Source organism: Lepisma saccharinum, chromosome 21 (genome assembly GCF_977018435.1).
Source record: "Lepisma saccharinum chromosome 21, izLepSacc3.1, whole genome shotgun sequence".
Classification (NCBI taxonomy): Eukaryota; Metazoa; Arthropoda; class Insecta; order Zygentoma; family Lepismatidae; genus Lepisma; species Lepisma saccharinum.
The window spans coordinates 3621912-3644086 of record NC_139249.1 but is presented as its reverse complement, the minus strand read 5'-3'; the positions used below and the strand labels follow the sequence as shown (position 1 = coordinate 3644086).

At 35.8% G+C, this 22175-nt stretch overlaps 1 protein-coding gene across 1 annotated transcript in view; it reads right to left on the bottom strand.

The window, feature by feature from the left end:
- Positions 1-21485, bottom strand: part of U4-U6-60K (U4-U6 small nuclear riboprotein factor 60K) — a 40111-nt gene extending 18626 nt beyond the window's left edge. Inside the window, exons 1-7 of the mRNA XM_083143341.1 lie at positions 21380-21485; positions 17155-17380; positions 15959-16163; positions 13890-14020; positions 10502-10706; positions 7798-7980; positions 712-927 (exon numbers count right to left, since the gene is read on the bottom strand). Of these exons, the coding sequence (XP_082999467.1) occupies positions 712-927; positions 7798-7980; positions 10502-10706; positions 13890-14020; positions 15959-16163; positions 17155-17365 (1151 nt within the window). The 5' untranslated portion in view covers positions 17366-17380; positions 21380-21485. The remainder of the gene's footprint in view (positions 1-711; positions 928-7797; positions 7981-10501; positions 10707-13889; positions 14021-15958; positions 16164-17154; positions 17381-21379) is intronic.
- Positions 21486-22175: the final 690 nt, after the last annotated feature.

The following is a 22175-nucleotide window of genomic DNA, read 5'->3' as shown; positions in this document are numbered from 1 at the left end:
TGTGTCCAGTAAGGCGTAAATAGCACTCGTGTGTCCTTCGCTTGCACTGTGAAGACTGGCAAAGGCTAATCTGTCACATTTCATATCCTCTCATTCAAAGCTGTTACTTTTCTGTGTAGTAATGCAGATTACCCACAAGTTTCCAGGAGTTCTTGCAATGATCTCTGGCACTTTGAAATTTTATCAGACACCCTGAGGTACTAACATGTGTTGTAAGTGAAATGACCTTTTATGTCTTGCTGTTATTCTAACCTTGTGTTGCCACTATTAAAATTCCAACCCACGTAAGAAACGAGCATTTAGTTCTGAGGAAAATGCTTTCTGAATCATTACATTTGAAATTACACAAGAGATGTTACAGTCAGTGTTGTAAATGTATGAAAAATGCTAAAATAACCAGGTGTGGACATCAGATCGAATGGCAGTCTGGAACAACTTTAAATGTCAGTTTTAAACACTTCATTTTATTTTTTTTAATGGCAAACTGACAAGAGTTGGTGGAAATGGTCCTGATAATATTTTTAATGACTGATGGAGACATATTTGTTAAAAATACAGCGTTTGTGGAATTTACATTTTCCTGCATTGTACGTTTTTCACCTAAAAAATGTAAAAATTGAGGTTCCACTGTATTTAGCACCTCAAAACAAAACATGAAAAAATATTACAGTGAGAGAGAGAATATTACAAATATTATAAATATGGACATACCCAGTAGCAACTACAGAGCCATCTGTCTGGAAAGAAATGCAGTAAACAGGTTTGCAGTGGCCTTCCTGATGCAGGACTTCTTGGCGTTGCTCCAAATCCCACAACCTCCACGAACTGTCGAAAGAACATGTGCCGAGAAACCTTCCCGATGGATGGAATGAAAGCCTAGACACCCTGTGAGGAGAATGTCCTTCAACGTCTGCCAAAGGTTCGTCACTGAAAAGTAAAGAAAAATTCTTAACTGTTGTTACCAAAACTTATTCTAAAGAACAGACTTAAGAACTAAAGAACCAAGGAAGGGACAAAAACTTAATGGACTGATTGATTTTTGTTATTTAGCATAGCTTTTCCGTCACTTTAGACTAATTGCGACATTGATGAGTGATGATATGATGAAATTGGTGAAGCAACACTCACAGAGAACACCCATACCCTGGATCCCTAGCATGCTGTGCTAACCACTTTGCCATAGATATCGGCTTAACGGAAAATAAACCAATGAAAACTGCATATTTATTGTTTACTGTTTCCTTTTGTTATTGGTACATGTACAGATAAAATGTGAACAGTGAATTTACATAACAACTAATGTTCATTCCATAATGAGTGTTGTGGTAACATAGATAATTCGAAATAATTTTGATCCAGACACAGCATTTCCGACTACACATGCATGATAATTCCATGTCCAATGAACGTACAGTTCATGTGTTCGAATTTTTTATTGGTTTCTGCCAATTTAGGCTAATCATGGCAATAATGCAAAAGTAATTTATAATTATGTAGGTTCATTTTCTAAGTTATGTCACAAAATATATATGTTGCAAGCAAATTTTAAGCATAAATGTAATAATAGGGACCAGAACTCCTTAGTACTTAGTATTTAGATTTAGAAAATATAATTAACTAACTGATTACCCGGCATTGCCCAGGTCTTTATTTATCCCAATCTTGTATTAGACAGGAAAATAATGAATTCTAACTATAGTGTAAAATGTAACTAATTTTAAATGTGATCGTGAATGTCACCAATTAGCTTAGCGACTCCGAAAACTATGGATTCGAAACTAATCTAGGTCATTTGTGGCATTTTATTTTTCCCCCCCTCACCCCCTATGCCGATAGGTGATGAACTTGGAGTTGAACCGCATTGGGAGTGTCACGAAAACTATGGATTCCATTCGCAACACAGCCTGAATGTTAGACAACCTGAGAAACACTATCATTGTGCGGATTGCATAGAGTCACGGATGCCTGTTTGTGTGGAATTTAATATTGGTGGTTCTCGATTATTTTTAAATGTAACCCCTTCCCACCCCACCTCTAAGGGTGGCAGGGGTGTCTTACCCTCACAGTATTTCTATCCAGATTGCAAGTGATACGTGTACCAAGTTTGGTTGAAATGCTCCAGGCGTTCGAGAGTTATGCCGGAAGAAACAAATATACACCCCCACCCCCACATACATACATTTTTATATATATATAGAAGATTGAAAGCATAAGTGCACCACATAAACAGAGAAACAAAGTTGCAATAAACAAAAATACACTTTCTCCTTGTTACAAAAACAAGAATATATAACCAATACAATCAACTCAACCCTTTATAAAGAAATCAAAAATGTTTATGTTGAGATACACAATCAAAATCAAATAATTCACTAGCAAAGATTTTTCTAAACGTTCCTCTTGATTCAAAAAATTACCACAATATTCACGGAAAAACTACATACTAAGAGAATCAAATGAAAACCTTAAAAGTGCAATAAAAATTATAGGGCAGACTATACAGCTCAAATTTAATGAGGTATTACAATAAAATTAATATATTGTCATATTAAGATTTCAAATGGTTAGGCCAAGTTCAGAGTTCCACATCTGTGCAATAATAATAATAGTTTTGGTCATAAGATTACTCCAAATTTATTCATATAATGCAATTAAATGTGTGTGAAATTACTATTTAAACTAACTTTATTAAATATGATGTTTACAAAAGAAAATTTGTAGATCATGACAAAATTATCAAATTGTGCAATATTTTGAATTCATATTTATAAGTTATTTTTGGCTGATTATATGAAAAAACTGTATCTTCAATCTTATGTGTTCTTTCAAAGAAGCAAGATAAGAAACATTCAAATTTATAATTAAATTTATTGAAATGGTGTACAGTGGGATCCCTGAGTATTACCGAACAAATTGTCCATGACTATTTTCATTAATATTTCTCTTACATCCTATGTGTTTTTAAGCGATGGATTTTTATGTATGTTGGTGCAGGAGTTGTCAACAGCTTGTTTTGAGTTTTCTTTTAATTCTTGAAGCTCTTATTGGGTCAAATAAAGTGCACGAACATGGTGATGGACAATTTGCACGGTAATACTCATGGATCCCACTGTACACTTGCATTGGCATCAAGGTTTATATACAAAGGTCAACTCTTTAAAATTCTTCAGTGTATAATATGATGTCATTCTTGGTATTTTCTATCAACATTCAAAAAAGGTAATTGTAATCACTAGATAAGTATATTGTTATATTCATTCCAAATTGCTGCAACAGAGCAAATATGTACATTTACTTCACAAACATTCAGGCTGTTCAGCACTTAGTGACAAAAATATAAAAAAACAATTGAAGATGACACATGCTAAAAATCTCTCTTGAACTAGTTTCTCTGATACTAGTGGTCTGTGACATTGAAAAAAGTTTAATTTGAAGCAGGAAATTGTTATCTGCTTTCATCTGCATTATCAAGCAAATATGAATAATGCAATATCTCAAATGGATGTCTTGAAGAATAACACTTAAAGTGACACAAATATCTCCTACATTTTGGATGTGAATTAACCAAATGTGGAGTTTTAAAAATTGAAGGATGCAAGTTGTCTTGTAGAAAAGTTGGATGAAGAGATTGACATATTCAGTATACTCAATTTAGAACTGATGCATGCTAAAATATAAGAAAAAGACTTACTCTACTTCAAAAGGGAATAATAAAGAAATATTTTCTTTATTTAAATTACATTTGTATGTTATAAACGGTCTTGGTAACCAATGCTTAATTTGATATTATTGTAACTTTTGCCTTTCTTGTTTTTATCAATATATTTTGCATAAAAATACCTATAACTGTTTCAGCATAAATACTATTCCTTAGCAAATGTAAGCTTGTATTTCCTTCTCAGCATATATCTGTAGCTTCCTGCTGTGTTGAATTCTGATTGGTTACCATTACACACCAGACAGGTATATCTGTAAAATGATGTGCCGGTCAGGATTTCAGATTTAACTGAGGTCATTTACCAAGGTGATTAGTGAGACAGATTAACAGAATTGGTTGACCATGCTGTCTTCTCTCTATTTACTCTCAGTCTTCTTCAATTTTCAGTTCCTCGTTTATCGTAATAGAGGTATCAACTGTTATTTACAAAATGACCTCAAGGATGCAACACTAATCAAGTGAACTTCAAAATGCCATTTTAAAGATGGCGCCTCCTATAAACACTTGCACCAGTGAAGAGTGGTTTCTTGCCCTCAGTCAGCCTAAAACTTCAAGAAATTTCTCGCCAAACTAAAATCAATGTCCTCAGTTCGCAGGCAGCTGGGCGGAAAAGCCTTGCAGTGGCTCATAAGTGAATGCATGTGGACCCCAAACACTTTCTCTTCTTAAGGTACGCAGGCACTAACTCAAAGTTGAATATATATGTAGATCAGCAAAAGGTCTGTGCTAAAATGCAGTAAACTTGTGCAACCTTACATACAGAAATCTATGAGATAAGAAACAAAAACAAATGAAGGTTCTCAATTGACTCTCCCTTGCATGTTTATAAATTCTTAAAGAGAATTCAAGTGAACCTTCATATTGTTTACTTTCACTGTTGTCTAGATGTCTGACACCATAAGTAGAGGCATGCATATTTCGTTTTCGACGAAAACACGAAATGTGAAATAACACATTGAAATGTTAATTTTTCATGTTTCTGAAAGGTGTGAGGTGCATTTTTCTACCCTGTTTTGTCATGAAATGATGCGAAATGAACTGCAAAATGCGAAATAGACTTTTAAACACGAAATTTACCGTTTATATACCGACGCCACACTTTCTGAAGAGTTATGCAATTAACAGAAAATTGATTAATTCTGCTGTAAATATTAGGAATAGACTTCATATTCTGGTAATGATTTAAATGTGCTACACTAATGTCCAAAATTAAAGCAACAAACGGAAATTCTTTTCCGTGTGTCCATTTGACCACATAATACGATCAGGCGATAGTAATATTTATGATGTCATAGACAACTGGTTTAAGATAGAAAATAAACTAAGCTTAATGTGCCAGGATTCAGGAGTGCCCATCCCCCCCAAGGCCAATGGCGCATCCCCTTAAAAATCATGTCATGCGTTTCCCCCAAATCATATCATTCGTGCCCTTAAACCATATCGTAATTCCCACAAAGTATTTAATTACGACAGCGTGTCTACCGGAAGTAACTTTCTCCTTAGCTTTACTGAACATTATAATTGATCTACCCCTCCTCCCTAAACAGGGGTGCCATCACTCAAGACCACCTCTAAAATCATTCATCATAATTGAGAATATCGTGTGGATCCCACTTTAAAGTGTAGGTTCAGTCCCGATTAGCCTTAGAGTGCATAAAGTGGACTTCTTTGCAGGCTTTGAAGAATAATAATTTAATGGGGTGTAAATACTTTTTTAAGATCCCGAGATATTTAGTCTTTTCCTTTTCCAGCTTTTCCTTTGGCACATTCGGGGTCGAAAACGTGTGGATGCCTTATCGCTAAATACAGTCTCCAAAATGTAATGTTCGAATTCTCTCTCCACTACAGAAATCCCTTGACAATCTAAGAGTTAACACTTTATCAAGAGCTTTCTATCTCCCCCTTTACATTTCATACTCAATCCTACCACCAAAATTTCCATACCAATTTTAGACTTACTGTTAATATTGAAGAATGGATATTGTCTCCTCCAAAAAATTAATTCTCAGTCTCCACACCAGAATTTCCACAATAGTCTAAGACAATAGTAATACGCAAGAATTGGATATCCCCTACAATTGAATGCTCAATCCTCCTCTAACTAACTCGCCATAATCTAAGACCTAGAGTTGGATACTGTCCCCTCCCCCCCCAAAGTTTAATTCAGAATCCCCCTCAGAACCCACGTGTCAATTAAGGCCTAATGTATAGGAGTTCGATAACCCCTCCCCCCTTTCGATAATGCCCTAAACACTTCATTTCTTCATCTAATGAATTAAATATGGTGCATTTAAGGTGTAAAATTTTTACATATATTTTGGAAAAGATATAAATGTTGAATTTTATATTATTTGAAGGAAAAAAATCCCCCCCAAAAGATCTCGATGGCGCAACCTGCTCCATAAAACCCCCTTTCGGCACCCCTGCCATGATTTATCAAGAAAAAAATCACGATAGCAACAGGTTAAACTTGGCAGATTTATCGACAAAAAAAATCACACTAGGAAAGGATTTCTGTTTGTTGCTTTAATTTTGGACACTAGTGTATTACAAGGGATATGTTTATTTTGTGTAATAGTGCAGTTTTTAAATCAAATTTGGGATTATATTCACATTTTTAAAACCAAAATGTCATTTTATATACTGCTTTTTCACCGCTATAACAACGAAATTTCATTTTATTTACCGCTTTTGAATCCGAAATTGACTGTTTTTATACCGAATTTGCATTTTTGTTTACCAAAAATATGTGCTTCTAACCATAAGTCTGTTTTCAATCACAAATATCTAGATAACAATGAAAGCAAACAATATGAAGAATCACTTGAATACTCCAAAAAAAATTCTAAAAACATGTAATTTTTTAGTTTGGAATAAAGGTTTATCGAAATGAGATAACATGGTAATAAACCCGGAACCTTTGGATTACAAGGTGACAATGATAAGATTTATGTTACCAGTGATTGTCATAGTCTTTAAGAAGGTGTATGCATTCTTCAAATTCAGTACAAAATGTTTCCCATTTCATAGCCATTTCAGTGGAAGTGATAAAATTTTATACTGACACATATGCAATATAAACTTTATTTTACTACACTTTATTATTAAAGACACAAATATTTCTTTTTTTCATGGAAACATGAAATGTGAAATAGTATGCTGTAATACTTATTTTCACATTTTTGACAGGTGTGAGGTACATTTTCCTACCATGTTTTGTCATAAAATGATGCAAAATGAACTGTAAAATAATATTTGAGAAGCAAAAATGGCCTCCTTTACACATGACCAAACTTAATATTCTGATAACTATGTGAATGTGCTATCAGAAAGGAAATGTGTATTTTGTGTAATAAGCAGTTTCAAAATCAAGTATAAGATTATATTCTCCATTTTAACACCCAAATGCCATTTTATATTTGATGATAACACCATTAAGCCTTGTTTCCATGATTAAGAAAAACTAAATATGCTGACCAAGGCAGTAATTTATTTTGTTAAAAACATAAACTAAACTTAAAATTCCAACCTTCTAGCAAGGTCTTCTTCAGACTGTATCAAGTACAAATGTAACACGATACAAAAACAGGGCATTATATATACACAAACATTACTCCCTCCAGACTATTAGAAAGTTGTTCTGGAACTTTCTAGCAGGTGGCTTTCCCTTGTCTACTGTACTTTCACCTAAAAGGAAAGAAAGAGTGGAAAGGACAAGGGACAGAAGAGAGGAGAAAGGTGAAAGAACAGTTGACAAGGGAAAGCCACCTGCTAGAAAGTTCCAGAACTTTTTTTTTATGCTGAAATGTGCCCAGTTTTTGTAATGAAATGTTGATCTTTTAATTACCATGATATACACATTTCATAATACGGAAATTTTAAGCTTGTTGTGGCCTATCTTTACTTCATATTCAATCCTCACGGTCCGAATACAGCAAAATATTATAGAATTTTCCCCGATGTTACATTTTCCCACATTTTTCGTTTTTCACCCAAGTCCTCTGAAAAATGTAAAATCAAGGTCCTTCTGTAGAGAACATGACAACCATATTATAATGTGTTTTAAAATAGCAACAAACCTGTCTAAATTCCAGAGCTTTACGGATCCATCTTGAGCACATGATGCCATGGCACACACTTTCCTCTCTGATGTATCTGTGGCGTGAGGATGAAACACAATGGCTCCAACGTTGCACTTGTGCCCTCGCAATGTTCTTATGGGTTCACAGTTTGGCACGGACCATAGCTTACACAAACCGCTCCTGGAATATAAAACTATATTTTAGTTCACTTAGAAACAGTAATTTTGCCTGTGGTATTAATGGATGTGCAACTTGGTCCATTACATTAAAAGAGGAACATACATTAAGAACATTTGAAAATAAAATGGTTAGAAAAATATTTGGACCTAAAAGGAATGATACAGGTGAGTGGAGAAATTTACATAATTTAGAATAATTTGTAGGGATGGGCCGATATGAAATTTTGGCCAATACCGATATAAAATTTACCGATACCGATATTCTATCCATCCGATATAAAATTAGAAATGGTCCTTGAAGAACCTGAAAGGTTCACTGACCTCTTGAATAAATGTGTGTTTCAAGGTGACTGCAGTGCAAGAGAAATTGCATATTTAGTCATTTACTTTTTTAGAAAGTAGGGCATGGATATTATCCATAGAAATTACAACAAAATGGCAGAATTTTGCACTAAATTATCAGATAATAATCGATATATCGGATTGGTAAAATAATTGGTAATTTTACCAATAAACTGATATGCCTATATCGGCCGATACCGATCGAGTACCAATTAATCGGTCCCATCGCTAATAATTTGTATATCAAGAAGATTTAGGTAGGCAGGCCATGTGGCACGAATGGGAGAGGAAAGAAGAGCTTACAGGATTCTTGTTGGGAAGCCTGATGGTAAGAGACCTGTAGGAAGGCCAAGATGAAGATGGTGGGATAATGTTGAGATGGACCTAACGGAAATCGGTAAGGATGGAAAAGATTGGATTGATCTTCCCCAGAATAGGGACAGATGGAAGGCTTGTGTTGTTGCAGCCATAAACCTTCGGGTTTAAGAAATCCAAAGTGTTGGTTAGTTTTATCCACTCAGATAGAACAACAATGAAGAGATTATCTCGGGTCAGGTAGTTTAGTTCTTACATTTTGATCGTTAACTCTCTTCGGAACTGATTGATTTGGTTTATATTACTTTCCTTTCTTGAGAAGATAAGGATGAATGGTGATAATGAAATTGATGAAAATACAACCAGAAACACATATGGACAGCACACAACAGAGGAATGAATTATCACCAGACAGGCTGAGCCCAGTTTGAGTCCCATGTCCCTGTTGAGGTTTTGCTTTTCCCCATTGCCTTCCCTACACTGGATTCCACCCATACCACATACATAAAAACTGGTTTCATACTTATTTGAACTTCAATCTCTAAAGATGAGAATGATGTTAGCTCTTGAAAGCAGACCAGAACCGAACTGGATGAAATAAGATACTACCTGGGTAGTAAATATGTGGGCGTACCCAAAAGAAACCGAACTAATTTTGTGGTGGGCAGAGCTTTTGTAGTACCGCGTTTTGCCGCTAGGGACGCATAGAGCAAACCTTCCTGAGTCCGTAAGCCAAGGGCCGTCGCTGAAGCGACACATTTCGGCGGAATTTAGAGTGATAGCTGTTTTGTGTGATCGTCGTTTTTGCAATGGCTGATTTTCGGGAACAGCGAGCGACTGTGAAATTCTGCTTTTTGCTCGGAAAGAGTGGAACAGAAACTCTTCAAATGTTAAAAACGGCGTACAAGGACGATGCTATGGGGAAAACTCAAGTGTTTGAGTGGTTTTCCCGTTTCAAAAATGGTGAAATGTCAATTGATGACAAACCTCGTTCTGCTCGTCCTTCCACGGCCCGAACACATGACAATGTTGAAAAAATTCGTGAAATCATCAAGTGGCTCGATTTGTGGCAGTCGGGTGACTGGTTTTTCCATCATGACAATGCCCCGGCTCACACAGCCCTGTCTGTACGACAATTCTTGATCAAAAATGGTATGACCCTTTTCCTCACCCCCATCACCCAACCTTGCCCTGTGCGACTTCTTTTTGTTTCCTAGAATGAAAGGAAAGTGTTTTGCTGATGTTGCTGAGGTGAAGAAAAAAACGACGGAGGCACTGTCACGCATCACAAAAGATGAATTTAAAAAATGTTTTGAAAAATAGAATCAAAGATTGGATAAGTGTCTTAATGCAAGTGGAGAGTACTTTGAAGGGGATTGAAGGTTTGTACTTAAATTGTGAATAAATAAGTTCACAAAAAAATTAGTTCGGTTTCTTTTGGGTATGCCCACATATATAAAAAAGTAAGTTTGAAAAATAAACTGCATTAACTTTTTAAGTTGAGAGGAGTCTGTTCCTCAACCAACATAAAACACTAATAAATCTTTCAATACAACATTGTTTGCATATTTTGCCTACATTTGCAAGGTTTGTTTACACGTTGTCGCAGTGTTTTTGAACGTTCCTATGGAAAATCACATACAAATCACACACAATTCCCTCATAAATCCAGGAATTCCATAGTAGTCCAATGTATTTATTTAGAGTGGCAGTGAGTGAATTTCAAAGTAATGTATTATTAAGACAACCACAAAAATAGGAATTCAAACATGCAATCAAGATGTATAAGTATGAGTACATGCGACTTTCAGCAGCAAAGATTAATAAAGAAAAGGAAGACCTTTTGGAAAGAATTAAAAACTCACCATGATGCCGTGGCTAAAAGTTTTGAGTCCGGACTAAACTGACAAAAGGATAATGGGCGCGTGTCTCCAATCTGGCTGCAAAATATTGAAACTGCCTGAAGTTTCTTCTGAAGCTCCTGTCTCCGAGCTGTCCTCGTGGCTTCTGGCAACCTGCGTTCCTCCCTTGCTGCTTCCAGTCTCCTTTTGGCTCGGGGAAGTGAGTACCCTATGGCAGAAAGAAATCTGAAGGTCTGCACAAATCATTATACACATAGCAACCATGCAAAGAAAATGAATTCAAAAATACATTTATAAGAATTATTCAAACAGAAATGATAGTGTCATCGCATGGGAGATTTACTGTAAAGAAAATCAGGGCATACGAATGACATCTCTATATTCGTAAAATAATTGTAACAATATGACTGAATTTTGCACACAAGAATCACAAAGAGACATGACACAACGAGCCATTTTATTTGTTACCTAAAATTGTATTGCAGATTTCATCTATGTACGCAATAGGTCTACGTCTGTCTTTTATAATTTGGGAAGTGAGTAATGATGAATCAGAATCAATGTGTATGTAGAATTAATGTATCAATTTATATGCTTTGAACTGAATCTATGCAATACTGCTACTACATATTGTGGTGGGCCCAGGGGATTTTCAAATAGGATTTTTTCTTGCAACCATTCCCATTTTCGGTCTGTGGCTGAAGTAAATGGACTCGCACATACGCAGATCTATTTGTCGCAAGCTGCTCCACGCGATACAAAATTCCCCGGACCTTCGTTGTTTTGTTGCAGAGTGACTCGAGTCAAATGTTTCGTCCAGTGTGTGCCTGCCCATAAGAGTCTAATGTTAAACCTTCCCTGCGACAGCTTGCAACGAAGATGACGTGTGTTGTCTTGTCAGATCTGGTGTGCTGCTGGCCTAAATGATACTTAAGAGCAATGATTACTTCTGTCCATTTTGAAAATGGACAGATTACAATACTTTATTGTGGTAACATGGTAAACGATACAAAGCATGTGCTATGCATAATGGAAGAGAGTAAGAATGAAGGTTTTTAACAACCATTGTAAAACTTCCATTGGCTCCTGCATGGCGGCAAAGGAGGTGGTGCAAGCAACATGGCAACTCCCCACGAGAAGTCATTCTACATGCTGGAGATCGTAAAGTGTAATTCCACAGTGCAAGTGCAACATACATTACAAGCTTGATTCAACAAGAAGGTGCCGTACTATAAGCAAATTTATAGAACATGGTTGCATCTGCAAAGGGAGAAATCCTGGTCACTCGCATCTTTCAAACATTGCAGACCAGTTGAAGCATGTGTGGAACGCAATGGATTATCAATGTTTGTTGCACCACACACAGTACCAACATTGTGTAAAACTTTGCATTACTCCCTCCGGTGACACACAGCATCTTGTACTGTGTCCACAATAAAGGTTTGTAATCTGCTCCTTCTTTTTGAATAACCCTGAATTCATAAGTTCCTACGATAATCAGAATAAATACAGCGAACGTCAGTAATAATCTTTTCCGCGAAGCTGTTTTTCACAGTTCTATTAATTTTGATGACCACTCACACCATCTTCTGTTCTCTATTTATTTATTTACTACTGCATCTCTCATTTTCCAAATATGAATAATCAGAATAGTATTACATTTAGGAATGGAAGAATAGGCATATCAGAGCATCGGTAAAATCGTAGATTATTTTACCAATATATCAATCATACTATTTAAATTAGTACCAAAATCTGCCATTTTGTTATTACTTTTCTGAATACAAAGATATAACTCACATAAGTATGGTTTTGACAAGTACATGTCCAAATACAAACTTTTGATTTCTAAAGAAAAATGAACTGCATACGTTCCTCATTGAGAATTTGCAAATTTGTATCGGTATTGATAAATTTAATATCAGTACTTTATCATTATCAAAAAAGATTTAATATTGGTCCATTCCTATTTAAGATAAACCAAAATACTTTCTTTGCCCTGTAATGATACGATCCTTTTTTTATTATTTTTTATGCATTTTTTTTAGTGACAGCCATACTTCTTTTTTATGCAGAGGTGACCTACGTGACGGTGAAAGCCACCTTGCAGAAGGCAGGTAGTTTCATAATCTTGTCCTTTCAATCCTGAAGGGAAGTGGACAAAGCCCAGTTTACTGTTTTTTTTTCTTTCAAATCGCCTATATAAGGGAACCGATTGAATAACGGGGGTTGGCATTCTTATGTTTTTTTGGGCAAGAGGAGACCTTTGGATGGTTCTTCAGTGCCGGTAGAGTGGTAGGACTAGTCAAATGGCTAGTGCTCATGGATCAACAATTTACTTTCATCGAAATGCATAGGTAAGTCCACGCATTTCTTCTTGATTAGTTTGGTGACAAGCCAACGCTTAGTTTTCGGTGGACATCTGTATTATTCTTAAGAGAAACGTCATATCTGAGGGAATTAAGGGACGCGTTTAATTTCAAGTATATGTCTATCCGTTGGTGACAAGCCAAGTACTTTGTAGCGCGAAAATATTAGTTTAAACTTGTAGATTCAACACTGTCAAGGTGTCCGGTTATTATTTAATCTGGGATTAAAGGGAGTGTGACAGGGTGGAAATAGGATCGTATCAGTTTTGTTTTTATATATTTTCAAGAACAGCGCATAATCAGTTGTCGTAATTCCAATCAAGTTTTAGTCTATTTTTGCGAGGCAATTTTCATTGTAAACAAGAGGGGGAGGGAATTAGAGAAACATGTTATGTATGCTAATGACAAGCAAGATACATATTTGAACTAGTACTGCTGGTCCAGGCCAGCGTATGAACCTCTCTTATATATATATATATATATATATATATATATATATATATATATATATATATATATATATATATATATTACAGTTTCAATTAAAGAGGATCATGTCATTTCTTACGTGGGGGTTATTTCATATGTAATTCTTTGTACATATTTAAGCAAGGAAATAAATAGTTTTCATATATATTTTTAAACTGAACGTCTGGGTCTCATTGAGATAAAAGAACTGAGTTTTTCCCAATTATCCATGGTAAAGAATATGGTAGTTATTCTATGTCTTACATTCGATTGAACCGTTTTTGTTAGTTATTTTTTAGTGTTATGCTAATTATTTTGCCTGGGGAAGTAACGAAACAAGTAACAGGTCGAGCCAAGGCAGGTTACTCCCCCCAGAATAGAAATAGAGCAATATAGCCCACAGAACTGTAACTCTCACAATATTTTGACTTTTAGTAGGTTTGGAATTCTTGTTTCAATTATTTAGAAACAGCACTTAGAATTCTTTAATGTTTCCTACAAGTGTCCAGTACAGCACCACAACATGTTGTACACACTGAGAAAAATAAACTTACGTGCAATCCACATCCTTGAAATTTTCAAAGCTTCTGGACCTTCATGATACCACGTCGTCTCCTGGTCCTTCTCCTGCTGAATTCTTTCCTCCTCCTCTTCCTGTTTCTTTTTAATGGCATCCTCTCCCAGCCTGTTATGGAAATTAGAAAATAATAGTTTGATATAAATATGCACAGGACAAAAAATCATAAATATTACAAACATTTAATAATGAATCAGGATATCAAAGCATAAAACAAAGTTCCTTACATTACACATTGAAACACCTTGTTGGTCCTTTTACCTAGTGCCTGTGCTAGTAGGTTGTACATAATTTTTCTTTGGTAATTCTTTTATATTTATTTTTTCTCTTGTAGCCTACGGTTGTTATAAGCATAAAAATGAAGTTTTTGTTGTGATGTTTCAGGATAATACAGACACTCCCTTCATCAGATATTTATTTTTAGTTTGATTAAAGGTACAGTTATAACAATGGTTCAACTGTCTAAATGCTTCATATAACTGTATCTTTAATCAATCTAAAAATAAATGTCTGATAAGGGAGCATGTGTTTTTATGCTTGTAAAGACCGTAGACTACAAGATAAATCATTCTATAATGCAAACAACGCCAGGTTGTCTACAATCTTGTAAAAACAAAATTCTCTGACTTCTCCAGACAAAATCATTAGAGCAATTAGTGTACATGAACATGTCTGCAAGTGCACACTTAGACTTACACTTAATGAAGTGTTGAAATATTTACTTGTAAAGGTAATAACAAGAAGGGAGACTCAACAGTTATTGATTGTTGGATACGGGGTGGGAAGCAAGTACCAGGGGTGAGTTTTTATGTTATACTTGCCATGTATTGAGCAATGAATAACAAAGAATCACTTTCTATTTAAAAAATAATAAATTGTTGCATAATACATAATGATAGTACAATTTAGTAACATTGTATTGTTCCCAATAACTATTTACCAAACAAACACCAAAAATAGCAACAGAAAGTGATAATATCCAACAGCCACCTACGGTATTTTAGTATTTCTGCATGAAAATAGTTGAAATTTTACTGTAATAACTCAGTACATCAAACTAAGGGATAGTTTGTCAATGACAAGTGTTACATTTCTTGCTTGTCCTTTCTTTGTTTGTTCAAAAACCTACTTTTAGTGCACTACTACAAAAATGTAGACTTTTTCCAGATGCACAGTAAATTTCCCTGACATTTACAGAAAAAATAAATTCCCAGACTGAATACATACACACAAGAAAAATTACTTTATATTTTTTTTTCATTCTTTAATAATTCCGTTATTTCATGACTTAAATGTAGTCAAAATTTCATTAATAAAAATGCATTAGAAAATATAGTTAAGTGGAAAAAACGTCGCTACAGTCTTAGTTCACCATGAAAACCAAGATGAAATACAGTAAATAAATCCAGGTTGGACACATTGCCTTTTATTAATGTGTTTTGTTTTTTAAATTATATCACTGAGTGCTAAGAAGTAAGAGCATGCTCTATCCAGTATGTGGTGTAAGAAGATATTTAATGAAAAAGAGTGCCTTCCTGATTGTGTAGTGGTAACGTCGTCACTTCGTAACCAAGGGATTCCGGGTTCGATACCCACTGGAGGCATATAGTGACTTGGAATCCACATAAACTGTAGATTCAGTCCCGATTAGTCAATCTGTGTATAAATTGGACTTAAAAAGATACTCAAACTTAATGACAAGAGGTACACTTCTCTACACGAAGTGCTTGGAGCCAAAAGAGGATATTTTACTGATTTTTAGGTAATATAAATCCTAGCGTAATGATAAAGACTGAGAATGTGACGAAAAGAAAGGAACATAGTAGGTAATATCCAGATACAATTCCAGCATTCACTTCAAATGGCAGGAAAAATATACCAAAACGTCCATCAGGATGGTAAGTACCTGATCTGCCGTAACATGGGTCACCTATCCTTTATTACTAATTCAAAGTTAAGCAAATTTCAATACCACATTTCATTCTAGGACAAAATGACTACTCAGAATTTAACGACAATCTATTACGAACAAATAAGCAGATTCACCTGGCAAGCAAATCCCTCAGCCGGCTTCTGCGGTCTGCTGGTCCTTCACCAAACAGGCAGATGGGTTCACCAAGTTGGCGCAAGTTCTTCTTCACCTCTTCATCATCGGTTGACACGTTGATTTGTCGTGCTCTTTTCCGTCTTTCAAATTCTTCCAGCAAAGCCTGTCTGTCTCGTGACAACTCCTCCTCCAGGTCCATATATTCTGCATAGAACAGGTACCAAATAATAACAACAAGAAGAATAGCAGCAGTAGTAGTACTATAAAAACATATGCAACCCTAACTCAATTGAAGATACATGTTACAGATGAGAATATGATAGCTATAAATTAACAGCAATATATTACACTACTTATCAATTTCAAGTTGAATTCTTCCACAAGACCTCTTAACACTGTATAATATGAATTTTCATTATTGTCATTGAAGCAAGAGCTCTGTTATAGGTGATAAGCAAATAATAAATTTGTTTCAAGTGGTTCATTTGGGTACTTTATAAGCTTTAATACTTAAATATTTAGAGGGAGTTAACTTTGTGTGCCCAAAACACAAATGGGACGGTTATTCTCAGATAACATAGTGCAGCATTGATAATAACAGCTTACATTCCCATATACTGTGTAGAGAGATATATGCATAAGTATTATCACACAAATTGTCCATCACCATATTTATTAACTTTGTTCTACTCAATTTAAGGTCCAACAATTGAAACAAAACCTAAATAAAGCCGCTGGTATCCTCTGCAACAGCATCAGTGCAATCCCATTCCTTAAAAAAAGCTTTGAAGATATATGATAAATACAAATGAAAATAGTGATACACAATTTGCCTGGAATATATGTACATCCCACTGTACAAAGCTCATGAGGAACATTAATTTGAACATATATTGCTATGATGCTTCCGTATCGAACTAGACAGGCCTTTACATTACAATAAACATCTTCCATCCATGTTCCCTTGCCATTCTTTCACTTTTTCTTTAGACCAGGATTTTGGTGCACCCTGTATAAAATTATAAAAAGACCTGGATTTTGTTGCACCCTGTATAAAATTATAAAAAAGTACAATCTTCAAACAGCATATCTAAACACCAGAAGTATTATTTTATATATATATTAGTATAGTATTATATAATTATAATAATTATTTCATGTAATAACTTAACTTATGCAGACAGAATTAACATACCATCTGATATATTGATGTTGCCACCTTCTGGTCCCTGTAAGGGTACGCTGCTGTCCGGAGTGGAGCCATCTATATTTTCTGATCCAACAGAACCAACAGCAGCCACAACACTTGCCATGGCCAACAAGCGAGCCTTTTCTTGCTCCTCCAATGATCCATAATGAATCGTTTTTTGTTTCTTTACAATAAGGACCTCTTCGTCATCTGACATTATTAACCTTAAGATCTGAAACAGAACAATATCATAGATAATGAAAAAGTAGAGGCACAACATTATCATCTACGTAAAGACAATTGGGTTGAGGAATATTCCTTTGAAAATGATACCCATTGTTGCAGTTTCTGTATTATGGTTACATTAATTGAATTTGAAGTTTTGCTATTAAAAATGAAAATAGAAATGTAGAGTCTACAGAAATAAAATTATAAATTCAGACAACTCAGACTTTATCATTCCAGAAGGCAATTGTCACATATTATAACTTTCAGTCATCTACACCAATCTGGATGGTAGATCTTGTTTAAGCCACTGAATGTTGAAAAATTGTTATAATTTTCCTAAGAAGTGTATAGCATATTTCAGAATCAGTGGTGGAAAAAAAATCTGTAACCTACAACTCTAGGTTGGGTTAGGTCATACCTAGGGACATTTATTTCCACCTGAGATCACTCACATCAGAGATTGAACCTGGGTCTCCTGCAAAGCAATCAGATGCCTTATAGGACTCTTCCTTTACAGGGATGTATAATTAAAATTTGGGCTGTGCCGATACCAACATTTGCCGATACCGATACCCTGACCGATTCCAATCGATACCGATACTTGTATCATTCCAGTAAAATAACAAAGGCTAGTTACTGAATCACAAAACTCATCACATCACATTAGCATTAATGATATCAAATACTACAAATTATTCCCATATAACATTATATCACTTAAAATATCCTGTGACATTTTATGTGAACTTCTTTCTACCCTCCTGAGGATGCAAAACAAGAAGAAGAAGTTTTTGAAACGTTGCAGGTATTGTTAAAGTGTTGCAGATACACCAAAAAAATCGGTGTATTATTATGCATGTCCCTGCCAGAGAAGGTTATATTGTGTAAAATTGTTATTGATTTGCTTCATTTTACTTCGCTTTTTGTGCCACGTTTGGCTAATTATATGATGAAATTGATGAAAGGACACTCGCAAACATCCAAGCACAGGCCGGGATTCGAATCCAGGACCCCTGGTGTCGTAGCGTGATGTGCTAACCAGCTTGCGTAAAATAAAATGTATGTTGTGCGTATAGCGTACAGCTTGCACAAGGAATGCAAAATAAATATAAATGTAAAAAACATTCTTATCATTTGCATTAACCTGGGGAGGGAGGAAAACAACGTAAAAATATACACAAATACAGATCTGTATATTTAATGCTCATTTGGCAGTTCTCTATATGTCCTCCTGTCCATTATTCTCTGCCACTTGCAATAAAAACAAGTCACTTCAGTGTCGGCATCGGGCAGCAGTCGCACAGAAGGCTAAGAGCACAAGAAGAAAATCCACAACTCTCCTTCCCACTGGGACATTCATCCCTTTCCCAGAAACTCATGTTCTGAACCTACGTGTTTGCGAACAAGATGGATGGTTTCTTTTATTTCCACATAGCGTTGACCACCAGGCAGTTAAATGCCTTCAATGTCACTTTCGGGCAAAGCGCTTTCACTTTAGCCCTGCCTTTGATCTTGTCATCTGCTTCCCAGAAGGGTGCATCATTTTCGGAAATGTACATGGAATTCTTGTGGGGGACCCCAACCTGTCACAAGGAAGGGTGAACAAACCTTTTGAAAAGGACACATCTTGACAAATGAGTTGTTTCTCTTGGGCACTCTAGCCACTCAAAATCTTTCGTATCATCGCCGGCCCCAGTGGCGGAGTGGTTAGCACATCACGCTGCGACGCCAGGGGCCCAGGGATTGAATCCTGGGCTGGGTATGGATGATTGTGAGTGTCCATTCATCAATTTCATTATATCATCACTCATTCCCATCTTTGCAAATTAGCCAAAAGTGACACAAAAACTGAAGTAAAATAATGCAAATCAATCAACCTTTGGTATCAGCAAAAAAAAAAATTGAACCGATACTGGTAAAATTCTGATCTCCGGGAAACGTATTTCTTCAATTTTACAGGAGAACGTACTTACGGAACTGAGTTTCTGTAGACTTTTGAAAGGTCGTGGAAGTGTTATCTCCCTTCGTTCAATTTATTTGGCTGGTAAATCATATATTTTTCGACATTAATGTCTCTCCGATGCACAAAAGATCTTGCCTCCATTACCTTAGACTATGTGAACAAGATGTTCTGTGCGTTTCATGACGTAACTAACGGTAAGTGTTTCCAACCACGCTGTTGTTTTGCAAGAAGATGACAATTTTAACTGTTTGCCTTACCTAACCTAACCTTGCCGTGCATGGTTCGTGGGGCTATTTATGAATGGTTTGTGGGGCTATCCGTGCATGGTTCGTAGGGCTATCCGTGCATGGTTCGTGGGGCTATCCGTAAATGGTGTGTGGGGTTTTCAAACCCGGAAAAAAATACAAAATCAGTAACACGAAAGTAGGTATTTTTCAGTAAAGAAGGTTAGAAACACTGCATACCCACTGATGACAGTCAACACAAGTCAAGATTTGCCCGCCATATTGTGTGTAACGCAAGCGAAAAAGGAACGAACAATAACTACTTGATATGTGGAAAATTGAAACTATTTTCGTGAAAAAAGCAAAATCCCACCTTAAAGAATCCTTAACAATGCAGAATAGGTAAGTACGAAAGTGAAAAATAACAAAATAAACTAATTTGAGATGTTTCCCGGAGATCAGAATTTTAATGATTTTTTTTTATATTGGCCGAGAATAAGCTATAACTACTTTTTATTAAGCTGCAACTATTTTCACCAGGTGGTGAGAATAGCATACAGGGCTATTTTCACCAGGTGGTGAGAATAGCATACAGGGCTATTTTCACCAGGTGGTGAGAATAGCATGTAGTTTCACCAGGTGCTAAGAACAGCATGTAGGGCTATTTTCACTGGCAAAATAATTACCTGAATCGTAACATAAGATCGTATTTTATCTTATTTTATTATATTCATTGGCAGTGTTGCTGAGTCACCAGGTAGTGAGAATAACAGAACGTGCTGAAGACCAGAAATTACATGATCAGGTGTTGGAAAGTATTTACCAAAGTAATTTTAATGCTAAAAACCCTAAACCTGACCTGCCTAACAACGAAAGCATTCAGGATGGTAATACCCCTTCGTACTTATGTCATGTGACGTATTAGCAGCACGAGTCCACAACAGAAAACCTTGCGGTGTTTTTTCAATTCCATGATGTGCAGAAAAGAAGTACTTGTCTCTTGCACAGAAATAAATGCACACCAACAACTAAAGAATACACACATCCATGTAGCAGACCAGGCCAGGTTGCAGATCATGTACATGCAGTTTAAAAATAGCTCAAAAGCTAGCCTCACCACCTGGTGAAAATAGTCACTCAGTTTTTATTATTATTCTGCTTTACATGTATATATTTGTTGTCTTACACATGTATCTAAAAAATGTTCAGTTCGATTGCCGTTTTGTCTCTTCACTGATTTTTTTCATATAATGGAGTATATAACATACATACCGGTAACCCGAAAACACAACTCAGCGCAGCACAAATTGCGAACGACTACTTCCGCAACCTCTCGAAATAGAATTTCTGCACGTTTACACCAACTACACACGTTCTACAAACTTGAAACATAAATTCGCACACATGTCGAAACTTTGGAACTCCTTCCTAGTCCTCCTCCAAACTTTCCGAAAATCGTCCAGCATATGAAAGTCGGACTGTTGTCTGCTGGCAGCAAAAATTTCAAAATAGTAGGTAAAATACAAAGGAGGGCAAGTCTTGTATACCGTATGCTTATTTTGTACAATATACAGAAATCTAATGTAGCAATCAAAGTGACACTGTCTAAAAATATAATTTGAAATGAAAACTAAGTATGTGTTTGATGAACATTTTCGAAGTGCAAGGGAGAACTGTAAGACAGAATTTTGAAAACAAAATATTACAGGAACTCATGTTCTATACTGTAATACTTAGAACAACACAAAAACGTATATATTTACCACAAAAATAAATCTCATGATATACTACAAATACATCTGTGCGTTTTACTTACTCGTCTAGTCTATGCGTCTAGTTTTCGAATAAAAACACAATATTACCACAGTATAATAAACACCGGCGCACCACAGACATACTACCGGTACTCAGAAACACGGAATAACAGATTCCACAGATTACTTGCTTGCTTCGCCTTCAACAAACCTGCAGTACAGCCCCTTGTTATTCTAGGCGCTGTAAGTGGGATCCAAGAGTATTAGCGTGCAAATTGTCCATGACTATTTTCATTAATTTTTCTCTTGCATGCAATGTGTTTTTAAGCGAAGGATTTTTATGTATGCTGGTGTAGAAGTTGTCAACAGCATGCTTTGAGTTTTATTTTAATTCTTGAAGCTCTTACTGGGTCAAATAAAGTGCATGAACATGGTGATGGACAATTTGCAGGGTAATACTCGTGGATCCCACTGACCTGCAGCTACACACTTGTTGAAAATACGTGAAACCAAACCATATTCAAGATTTTAAATTTGAGATACATTGTCTCTCACTGCCAGTCAAGTCATTCGGGTTAATTTATGTGGCATTGAGCTATCATTTTGCAGGTGCATCAGACCACTGGCGTGCGCAGGAGAGGAGCGGATGGAGCTGCAGCTCTTCCGAAATTTTGAGAGAATCATAACTTTCAAACCAAAACAGTAAAGAACTACGAAGAGCACAGTGGTAAATTCTATCTCCCTTAAAATTACTTCATAAGAAACATTTCTTGCCATTAACAAAATTAAAACGAAGGTTGAAAATTTTAATTACGCAACATTTTATTGTGTATCCTGCCCCTCAAGAAAGCTTCTTTG